The sequence below is a fragment of the Rhea americana genome, unplaced genomic scaffold (genome assembly GCF_003343005.1).
Source record: "Rhea americana isolate MKP2758 unplaced genomic scaffold, rheAme1 scaffold_132, whole genome shotgun sequence".
Classification (NCBI taxonomy): domain Eukaryota; kingdom Metazoa; phylum Chordata; class Aves; order Rheiformes; family Rheidae; genus Rhea; species Rhea americana.
Window position 1 is genome coordinate 2670374 of NW_028185395.1, and position 11536 is coordinate 2681909.

At 38.9% G+C, this 11536-nt stretch overlaps 1 protein-coding gene across 1 annotated transcript; it reads right to left on the reverse strand.

The window, feature by feature from the left end:
• Nucleotides 1-2985: 2985 nt before the first annotated feature.
• Nucleotides 2986-10218, reverse strand: LOC146599822 (uncharacterized; the record flags this gene model as incomplete). The annotated part of the gene is made up of 5 exons (XM_085297957.1): nt 2986-3182; nt 4476-4674; nt 6584-6696; nt 7312-7395; nt 9970-10218. Coding segments are annotated over 5 exons (842 nt in total), but the record flags the coding sequence as incomplete, so codon positions are not given.
• Nucleotides 10219-11536: the final 1318 nt, after the last annotated feature.

Below are 11536 nucleotides of genomic sequence, written 5' to 3' on the forward strand. Positions count from 1 at the left end.
GGCACCATGGCATGACCTATGGGCTGAAGGCGTAGGAGGTCACAGAGGACAAGATGGATGGTTAGTTTATTGCAGTGATGGGGTAGAGAGGATGGAGGAGGCCAATCTCTAGGAAACCAAATTTGTGTAGTTCTGCTGTTCACACACCAGTTCATCCTTACTTCTTCAGCCTAGATCAGTGTAGGTCATTCAGTTTTGAGGGAAAAGTGTGAGTCTGAAATCAGCAATGTGCCTTTTCTCAGCCTTATGGGCCTTGACCAACAAAGGAATGTGGGTCTTTTAATCCCACTGATACCAACAGGAGCCAACCAGTAAGATATTCAAAGGTAACAGCCATTTCTTTGTCCCACCTGTTGGGCACACATCTCCCCTAGTAGGGTATGTGCCTACTGAAGCCTGACTGAATGCTACTTGAAACTGAGGAAGAGATTCCCTGTGGAAAGTGAAATTGTGGCAACTCTGGGTCTCATTTTCAGAGAGTTCCTAGGGTCTAGATATCACAGCATGGCTGTAGAGAGAGATCTTTTTTTGCAATAAGGGGAATAATAAAGCCATATGTATTATATTTAGTTTTTCTTGTTTAATCTATCCTAACGAGATTGTGCCTCTGTTGAATCACACACTGGACCAAGGTTAGCTCTGTTATTGATAGCACTGGCCCCTTCCACCTTCATTCAGGTAAAATAGGCTCCAAATTGTGTGGCAAAATAAAAACAGAAGATTCCTTAGGAATGCAAAATTGTAAAAATAGAGATTTTATTTGTAAAACATTTTTTTTAAAAAAAAACCACTTAAAATAGCATTTCTATTCAGAGAGTTTAAAGATATTTTGTATGAACAAGTCCCAAAATTCTGTAGTACAACCCTGCTGTACCTGATCTTTAGTTCAATATTATTTCCAAGGACATCAGAAGTCTTTAATAACAATGGGCATTTGCTATTCAATGCACCCCCCCCCAAAAAAAAAAAAAAAGAAAGAAAGATGATTAACATCAGCAAGAGCACTCAACTGCATTTTCAACACACAACTCACAGAGAACTTACATTTACTGACAGAATGCATCATCAAATGACTGCTCAGGGAACACATCTCCAAAGCATATTAGGTTTAAAATCCAGATAAACCAGCTGTAACAAATATTAATCACACTGAATTTCCTTCAGTGAAGTGGGTCATGACTCCAAATCCCAGACCTGCATAGAGGGACAGCCAAGCGGATAGAGCACTGAAGGAAAGGCAAAGTGATTCATACAACAGCTCTCTTTCATTGGTCCCTGCAAAAACATATTCCAGCCAGGAGCATATATCACCAGCACAACTGTTTGTGTAGAAATGCTCTAAGTGCTCACATAGCATTCCCTTCTCAACTGGTGCAGCCCATCAGCCCTGCATGGTAATACTGCTGCTAAGCTGAAGACAGAGGAGCAAGGCTGGGTGCAACCTCCCTCATCATGATGATGATATAGTCAAAACCAAATCAGCCTATGTGTGGTGAGGCCAATGTCTGGATGGGTTAGCTTTCAGCTTAACCAGGGTCTTCAGCAGGGTTCCTCCAGGAGCTGCACTGTAGCACGGGAAAGGAAAGATTAAAAAAAAATATCCCCCAAACAAAAAACAACAAACCCCCCCCCCAACCACTGGCTGCACCCAGAGGACAGCTGAGTAGTTTGTGCTCCACCAGGGTACCGAGGTTCCTTGTTTGCTGATGTCTTACATCAGCAGATGTGATGCTATGGGTTCCGGGCACCTCCTTGCTCTAACTCATGCCAACTAAACATAATGTAATTCTCCAAGACAAAGGGCCTACGCAGTTTAAGAGGCATGAGCCAGGACCTCAGGATACTCAGTACCCCAACATGAAAGCTGGGCACTGGCATACAGACAAAACACACAGATGCAAGAAGAACTGGTTTAAGATGAGATACATAAATCCTAATACATACAGTGATATACTACCATTTATTATTTGTTCAACAATATGCCTCAAGCAGAAAAGTACACAACAGGAAAAACAAATTGTAACCTCAATGGGATTTCAGCTGGGAGTAGTGAAAGCAAATGAAGACCATTTCTTTTCATTGCTGTAAAAAAAAAACAAAGCCTAATCCAATACCACAGGATCCTTCATGTTGGTTTCAGTGGATTCCACATTGCATTTATCAAGAGGAAGGTAAAAACGACTTTCGATGGCACACCTTTGTTTAACCATTTTTGATAAGCATGTTAAAGCTATGTAACTACTTATTTCTTACTAAATCACATCTGTACCTAGCATGATATATATTTGCCACAAGAAAAAAGGATTTGTTCTTTCATAGCCCAGCAACCGATCTTGAACTCTAAAGCCTCCAGATCAATTTCCTGCTCCACCAAAGACTGATAGAACAAGTCTCTATAGCTTGGATGCTTTCTATTTCCCTTTAGGTTCCTAGCCAAGCCACACGTGCTAGAAAACTAGTTGTCCTGAGTTCATTCTGTTGTCAGGGAAGAAAAAGAGGCATCCTCAAATGGTGATTCAAATCTCAGGTGAGGTGAATCACCTTTAGCTACGTACATAAAGCTCAACACAACGAATCTGGGCGCAGATGTGTAGTCAGATCACCTGCTAAAGATGCAAAGTTCAGTCACCCTGATTGCTGTGTCATCTGCATATGAGAGAGCAATGAGTCATTCAAATCTGGCCTGTTTTTATAGTCAATGAATAGGAATCATTGCAATATCTATAGTGGATAATCTGAATAGAAGTTTCTGTGACTTAATTTCCCACTGTACAATGAGGAAAATTACTGTCACATACCTGAAGGCAATGTTATAAGGATAATTCACTAGAGGTTGTAGGTATTTGGAAATTTAGTGATGGACATTGGGAAAGACAGTGTAGAGTTGTCTTAGGTTAACAAAAACAATTAACATAGAATTTTAAAACAGAATTATATTAACTTTTCTTCATACCCTAAATATATAAAACAGACTGATGGCTTATATTATAAGTGCTTGTAGACAAAATTTCCCAGGAGTCCATTAGGTTCAACAAAGTATTTACTTGAGCTTTTCTTCATGAAAAGGTAGGCCAATGTTATCACAAAAAGTAGCACTAATGCAACTCCAAGTAAAACTCCAAGGACAATCACTGCTACTTTCCAAGCAGAACTTTCTCCAGGTGATGACTGAGCGGACAGTGCTGGAAATTTAAAGCACATTTTAGAAATGTTAGCTAGAATCAGTCAAATGTAAAGCAGGCATAAGAAAGCTTGAGTCCTGAGTGACAGTTCTATTTCACTTTCTGACAGCAGATGTTTTAAAATGTTTGAATAATGTTTAAAATGTTTTTGTACGTAGTAAAAAATATCAGCTAGGTAATTTTATGGCCCTCTCTCTGTTTCTGAAGTCACCTGTGGATGACATCTACAGTCAGTAATTCTGACAATTTGCTCACTGGAAGGGTCGAGGGGAAAGAGCTCCAGGCTGCACCTCCACAGTCACGCCAAGGTGTGAAAAAGGAAGTGCAAAATGAAACTGTAGATAATTTAATCCTCCCAGTCCAAGTTTATACCTACAAAAGCAATTCTGTAAAACTAATTGTGGCTTAGCCTGCCAGCCACAATCATGCCTGCCCATGAGCAGTTCACTGAAACCAAAATCTCCAAATTAACAGGCCAAATTCCTAACAGGCCAAATTCAGAAAGCTTGCTGACTGCCAGCTGAAGGCAATCAAAGGCCCTAGAACCACATATAAGATTATCTCATCTCTGTGGTAAAGATGGGTGTAATAAAGGTGGAAGGGCACACAATAAGTTATATTTCTGGTCACAGGGCACAAAGGAAATGGGGCACAAAAGAATGACTGGGGCAGAAAGAGCACCTATTTTGCATGAACAGTCCCCAACTCACAACGGCTCAAGTGTGTTACCAGTACCACAAGCCTGGCAGATACTGTATTTTGCATGAATATCCTTCTGCACACATTCTGCTTTCTCTCCGTGCTTCTCAGTAGCTCTGCACTACATGACTAAAGCCATGCCGCCGCTGCCCAGGAAAGCAGGGGCCAAAGGTTTTTAAGGGTTGTCCAGCAAAGGAGATGAACCCTTCCATCACATCCATGCCCAGGCAGCAGTATTGCAGATGCCACCACAGAAGAAATGGAAGCCTTCCCACTCTCTTCTCCACTAAATGCCTGTTTTAGGATCAGTGTGGATGGTTCAAAGACAGAGGACACTACAAGAAGCTCACGTAGCTCTCCTAGGTGAACAAACCCATCCTTTGAGCCTCAGATCCTGGAAGGGTAAGTGTAGTGGCTCTTTAAAATGGATCTACATGATAGTTAGAATATGTTTTCTGTGAATGTTGTTCAAAAGCTTGTGTGAAAGAGTACTCCCTTAAAACAAAAAGGTCAATTTGTCAGATTTTGGGTAGAGCATATTTGACCCTTTTAAATTCCACACCATCACAGACAAGCTGTTTTAACATCACTTACATTGTACAGTTACTTCAGTTTGGTCGCCAAACTTGCTTTTTAATATATCACTTAAGTATGCCTGCAGAACATTCACATCAAGGAGCTCTTGTTTTTGCAGTAGAAAAACGAAATAGGCAATCACGCTCCCAGGTCTGAAGCCAAGCATCACAATGTCAAAGTGGTCATCTTTCAGTTTCATCTGCATCTGTCCAACAACCTGTATGAATGGAAATTGAAGTTTGATCCATTGCGTCAGTTAAGAGGCAAAGCAAGAACTATTGTGTACCCACACCAGGACATTCATTTCCTGTACTCATCATTCTTTCAGGGCAATCTTTTCAGAATAGCAACTAATTGAATAAAGACAGTAATTTTGCCTGTAGCACAAAAGTACTTACTGAAGGAAGATTCTGGGGCAATGTACAGTCTATGATTGAAAATATGAAATCAAAGTCTGAGTTTCAAATCAGTAATCTGTTTAGCTATCTATCAATGAATAATTCATAGAAATCAGTTAATTCTCCTCCACTCTCTATAAACCCATATGGGTCCTTGACTGCACACAATTTGGTATCTCCAAAGTGCACATAAAATTTCTAAGCCTGTCTTTAGGGTCCCCTGCTTGTTTTAAGATGTACAACTGAACTTCCAGCATGGTTGTGCACATGCTACCAGGGCAGAACCTGGCATTAGAGATTTGGAACAGACAAAATGGTGTTCTTATCACCAGATTGTCAGTCATGACATTACAGAATAACTATGCAAAGACAGACAAGGGTCTGATTTGTCTCTTAATCATTCTGGCAAAAATTAAATGTAATTCCATTGCGCTGATTAGAAAGATTTCAGGTTTACACTGATATGTCTGTAAAAACAACCTTGCCTAGTGCTTTCACTTGGCTAGAAGACAACAGGCAGCTCCTTCCTTCTAAATAACACCAGCTGAAACTTTTATGTCAGGACTGATTTTGATCCAATCTATTAAGAAAAAAAAAGTATCTTCTTGCTGTGGAAAGATCTGTTATTTAACCAGAAAACAAGTTTAAAGGATTATTATTTTTCATACATGATGGTGGTAGGATCCCTGCTCTGACTGTCTACCCTCAGCTTTCTCTACAGGATAATCTCCCAGCCCAAATTATATGTCCCATGAAGCTGTATAATAGTCACTGTGGCATGCTGCACAGAGTACAAGTGAAAGCTTATAAAAGGCAGTAGAGAGGTTCCTACTGCATTTAGTCATGTTTGGAGGAAACCTTTTAAATTCACTAAAGTGAGTTTTCTAGCCATGAAAGGCAGCTGCTAACAGTACTAAGATAGGGTTATGGCTCAGCTGACCTTGTGGGAACACATTAATTACTGCACAGGAAATCCACAGAGATTTGGCTAAAAGGTATGATAATCATATTAAAAAATGATTTTTACTTTTGGCTATTTAAAAGCAGTCTATGCCAATCTTGCACTAGTTTCACTTCTCCAGCTGGCTCAAGCATACCAGGATTCCTGAGAGCTGTGTAAATTATTAGTCCTTCTTAACATCCTGTTGAAGGCAGCTCAGTTGCAGGCTGCTGTTTTTCTCTATGTCAGCTTTACTAGGCTCTTCACTGTTTCTGAATTTCCCTTTTCTGTCCTGTCTTCCTCCCCAATATGGTCCCCTTCATACCTCCTTCATTTCAACAACCGCTATCACAAAGCAAATTCACAGTAACCTGAAGTAACAGTACCCATTTGTAAAGGCCCCATATCTCCAGGTATATGTTGAAATGTTATTTTAGAGCATTAGTCTTTTTCCCTCTCCACAGGCATCTGCTTAGCAAGATGGAGAAAATAAATAGAAAGGGGCATTTCCTATATTTATAAAAGAGATTTTAAAAGTACTTCTTGCTAAATATTTTACATTTGTGGACAGGCTGGGAACATATTCCTCTTCACTGGACAATGTGCTTTCACTGCTTCTGTCACGGCAGTTCCTGTTGAGCAAGTGCTTCATATACTGTTTTATCAAGCTGTTTTCTTTTTCTCCTACCTAAATTTTGAATTAATTATAAGTCAAAGTGACTGATGTTGCTAATCACAAGAATTTTTTTAGTCCATTCATGATAGTAAAGGAGATTACAGCAACTTACATCTGTTTTGATACTTTCAGACATTGTCTTGTACTCTTCACTATCAGAGTTATAAAGCGTATGATTAAATGTCTGTGTTTTTAACAAAACACTGCAGGAAAATGCTTGGTAATCTGGAGAAAAAGAGAAAAAAAGTGAGTCCCAGGACATCACTCCACAATTGCTTTTTGGACTTTGTTATCTCATGCTATTAATTTATAATGCTAATTGATAAAAACAAAAAAGTAATCAAATAATAAGAAAGAAATGTATCACATATGTGTGTCTAATGCATTGGCTTCTGATCCTTCAGAGATGAATCCTTGTCATCTTCAAACTTGTCCCCCATCACATCTTCACAACTTGTTAATCATTCCTATATTATTCAAGGCACATCCTACTCTTTAATTCAACAGCTACTCTCCCACTGATTTCAGCAGAAGTAAGATCAGTCTTCTAGTTCCTGCAGGATACTGAGCACATTTAAATCCTCCTCAGTGGGTGGATAAGCCCTAAGCCAAAAGTACACTTTACATAGAAAAGTCCAGTCTAAAAATAACGATGGAAGTTGATGCTGAAGTTTGATGGAGGCAATTTCTTTGCCTTATGGCCAAAGAAATGAGGACTTTGGATGCTATCTGAATTGACATAATAAACTGGATGACAAAATACTCATGGAAGATACTATATTGTGAAACAATACACCATAGTTATGAATAAATACATTTTAAAAATACTATAAATCTTACTTGAGCATACAGTTTGTTTTAAGTCAGTACAGCCACGATTTTGTGGTGAGCAAAATTCAGTTCCACTGAAACAGGAAGCAGGATCTGCAACATAAATAAAAATCAGGATAATTGCCCTCTCTGTGCACTGATGATTGTTGCAAGTAAGACAGCAATGTGGTGAAAAATCTTCTCTAAACTCAAACTAGTGCATCATACCTCTAAACTGAAATAGGTGAAAAGTGTATTCATAATCAAGGCATCATTTAAACAGCATGATGTTTCACCCTGCAAGAATTTAGAGGTGCAGGCTGTAAAAATGGAGTACATTATAAGAAAGGCAGGTGGTGGGTGGGTGGGTGGTTTTTGAGCATTTCAGTGAGAAGATGTTCAGAAAAGCCACCTGCAATTTCATTTGAAAACCATATGCATCAGGAAGGCATGAAATGTTAGTGTCCTTGTCTAGACTGACTTATCTGAATTACTTTAAATAGATCAAAACAGTAGTAAAGGGTGGTACTGGAGTTTTTACATGGTTAACTTATTGGGTGTAACATTAGCTTCCCTCACAAAATTGAACACAATATTGAACTCAAAGCGAAATCCAAATGACTTGGTCTTTATTGCTGTTCTTAATTAGCTCACAAACACTTTTCTTTTAAGGCAGACTGACTTCAGACTACAGAAAGGTTTGTTTTCTTTAAAAAAAAAGAAAATAAGGGAACTAATAAATAAAAGCCACAGGTCTGAAGTACTGAAAGATTTGATTGGAAATGATTATGAGAATTCCTTGACTCTGTGGTTCTAACGCCTAAGCCAGGGGAAAAGTCTGTAAAAATGAATCTCAAATTTAACTGCTAGAATAATACCCTAGAAGAGTTTTGAGAATAATCAGATAATTCATCAGGGAACAAAAAAAAAATGTTTGCAACAAAGACAGTTATGTCTTAGAGGTCAAGAAATGCTAGAAGAAAGCAACAATTGCCAAAAGTCAAAACAAGTCAAAGGAAATAAAAAGAAATCATGAGAAGTTCCTCAGCCACTGAGAATATACGATAAAAGGCAATAATGTTTTATCAAAAGGGTATCATGCCTGATTAACCTAGTACCTTCCTTTGACTTTAAGATCTCTTCAGATGATAGAAAAGCAGTATTATACAGTGCCAAGTGGTAATTTTTTAGTGGGAAAAGACACAGCTAAAAGAATTGGTTAATGGGGAGACAGCAATAAGTAGCACTGAAAGAAGCCCTGCCCTAAAGAAATGTTACAAATGGTGTTTCCTGAGAATCATTCTGGACATAGAACTTGTTCAACATTTCCACTACAGACCTTGCTGTAAAATGCAGGAATGTTCTCATAAAATATGCTGATGATACAAACTTAGCAGTTAGCACCAGGGAGAACTGGGATATCTTCCAGAAAGAATTGGATGAAATTAAAGACTGGAGCAACAGCACTGGGGTGACTTTCTCTGGTACAAAATCAAACAGTCATGTATTTCGAGATTAATAATAGAAATATATTCTCTAACCTGGGAGCACAAGCATCAAAGACAGAAGGACTTCAGGCCCTGTGTTTATCACAGCTGTGATGCAGCTATGAAAAAAGCTTTTGTCATCCTAGGATGCATCATTCAGTACATTTCCAGTAGAGATGGGAATATTTGTAAAGGCACTAATATAACCTTACCTGGAAGCCTCTGTGTCACCCTGATTGCCCACATTCAAGGAAGGTGATTTTTAATTGGAAGGTAGGAAGAGAAGAGTGGCAGAAGTTGCCCAGGAAAAGAAGAACTTCTCTCAGAAAGGGAGGCTAGAAAAGTATGGCTAGCAAACAAAGGATGAGAGCACTGTCTGTAAAAATGTTTAAAATTATTCCAGGGAGGGGAGCACAGGAAAAGAGAAAAGGAAGAGAGTAATATGTAAGCCAGAGGGCAATGCTGGCACAAAAGCAAATGGACGTGCATTAGCCATGGATACTTTTAGCCTGGCAGCTAGATAATATTTTCAGGATGTTTTCAGGTAAACTTCTTTTCAATTAAGGAGGTCCTTTTAGGAGTCCTGGGTGCTAAAATGTTGGACCTAGATTATATGTGCAGTCCCTAAATGACTCATAAGGAAGGCAATGTCATCTGGAAGGCCCTGTATGTCACATAAAAAATTTAATGAAAAGAATCAGGCAGAGGGAAAGGATGTAAGCATGGTAGAGTGAACATTTCCCAAAATATGTATCTGAAATTTTAGGAAAAACATGTAGTGCATTTTCTACTTTTTATGATGTAATGCAGGGCTACAATTAAAGTTTATCATAACATCTATATTCTAGGATGAAATGAAAAAGGCAACAATGAAAATGAAGTACTGCCTGCATTGACAAAACAATGTACAATCTAAAATTTGCTTTACCAGAATATTTAGCATTACATTTGTAATGAAAATATCCTAATATTTGCACAAAATTATCTGGTCCAACAATATAGTATGGTCAGGAATTTTACAGAATAAGTACTTCCTCTTGCAAACTCTCGTTTTTAGTCCAAATAGTCCCTTACAAGTGAAAGGGATGAGTCAGATAAATAAAGATGTTTTACAGGACTAATAGCCTATGAAAACAGACTGATATCTTACAATAAAAAGACATTAAAGTATATTAATTACAAAGAAATGACAGGGAAATACCTGTTCGGACACTCGCTGAAGTCCTGCTGTTCTCAGCACAAGATAATACTGCCACAGATATTGTGTATACATGACCGGGAAGCAGATGGTTAAACACAGTTTTTGTCTCATTTGTAGTGGTTTTATTGATCTCCTGGTCTCCATCCATGAGGGAAGCAACATAGAGGCTGCCTCTTCCGCCACCCTCTAGGGTCCAGCCAAATTGTATTGCTTCCCCAGTCACATTCTGAACTTCGATGGACACTGGCACTGCAAAGAGAGAAAAGTTTCTTATAGCTGAGGGAACTTCATAACAACTTCAAGAAAAATCACCTATCACTCTAGTTTATCCCTGGAGGTAGGCACTTTGTAGAGACTTAAATTGTTCCTTACATAATCAGTTTTGCATTGATACATTATTTTTAGAGACATATAAACTGTAAGGTACGAACAACAGCTTCAGTACCTAGCAAGATTACTTCACCTATGCAACATATCTATGCAACATTTTACCTCTGTTGAACCCTTCTGCGAACAAATACAGAATCTACCACTGCAGATCAAATTGCAGACTGCGCTAGCAGTTTGTGGGAATTGCTGCACTGACCTACAGTTCTGGCTTAAAGTCACATTCTAATGGAGGTATTTGTCCACAATTAAACTGCTCTGTGCTGATGGCATGGCAGAACAGTCTACTCAATTATATAAAATACTCTTACCTTTAAATTAAGGATTAAATATTAAAATACTCACAGCAAGTTCTTGGTAAAGAAGCGTTTACAGATGTGAATCCAATAGGACTCTTAGTAGAAACTGTAGATCCTCCTCTAAGGCTAGCTGTGTTATTATGTAAATCAGTGCTTCCAGACATTGCTATCATAGTGGAGATTTCTGAATATACTCTGGGTTTAGAAGTCAAAAGAGGAGTACTCATTTCTGTAAATAAATATGTAATAAAATCATTGGTACGGCAATATATAAATATTGAAAATATTTTACATAAATTTCACAGATATTGAAAAAACAGTATATGACTATAAAAAAGTACAAAATAATAAATAGCCAAAAAGCAATGAAAAAATAAAATAAAAAAGAATAAAATATAAATTAAACAGCACAAACACAAAAATTAATAATATGGTAAAAATAAATTCCCAATAGCAAACAGCACATGAAGTGAAAGAAAACACTGATTATTATAAACGAAATACAATAAAATAAAATTCCTCATGCAGGAAATAGAAATAATAGACAATATAAAAGTATTTCTGTAATGAAAATAATAAAAAAACTACCAGCATGCACGGACGGCTCTGAGCTGGCTGAGTCTGCAGCCGGGCTGTGCGTTGCCCCCTCTGCCGCCAAGGTGCCCAGCGCCGCACGCGTGGTGCCCCGACTGGAGGAAGGGCCGGAGGAGGAGGCCAGCGCCGGGGGGCCATGGGACGCGTTGGCCGAGGCCTGGCCCGTGCTGCCGCTGGTGGTGCTCTGCTGCGTGCTGGCAGGCGCCCTGGAGGAGCTGGGCACCGAGGTGGAAGAGACGCTCCTTGCCGCGGAGGAGCTGGGCGTTAGGGACACGGAGCCAGCACTG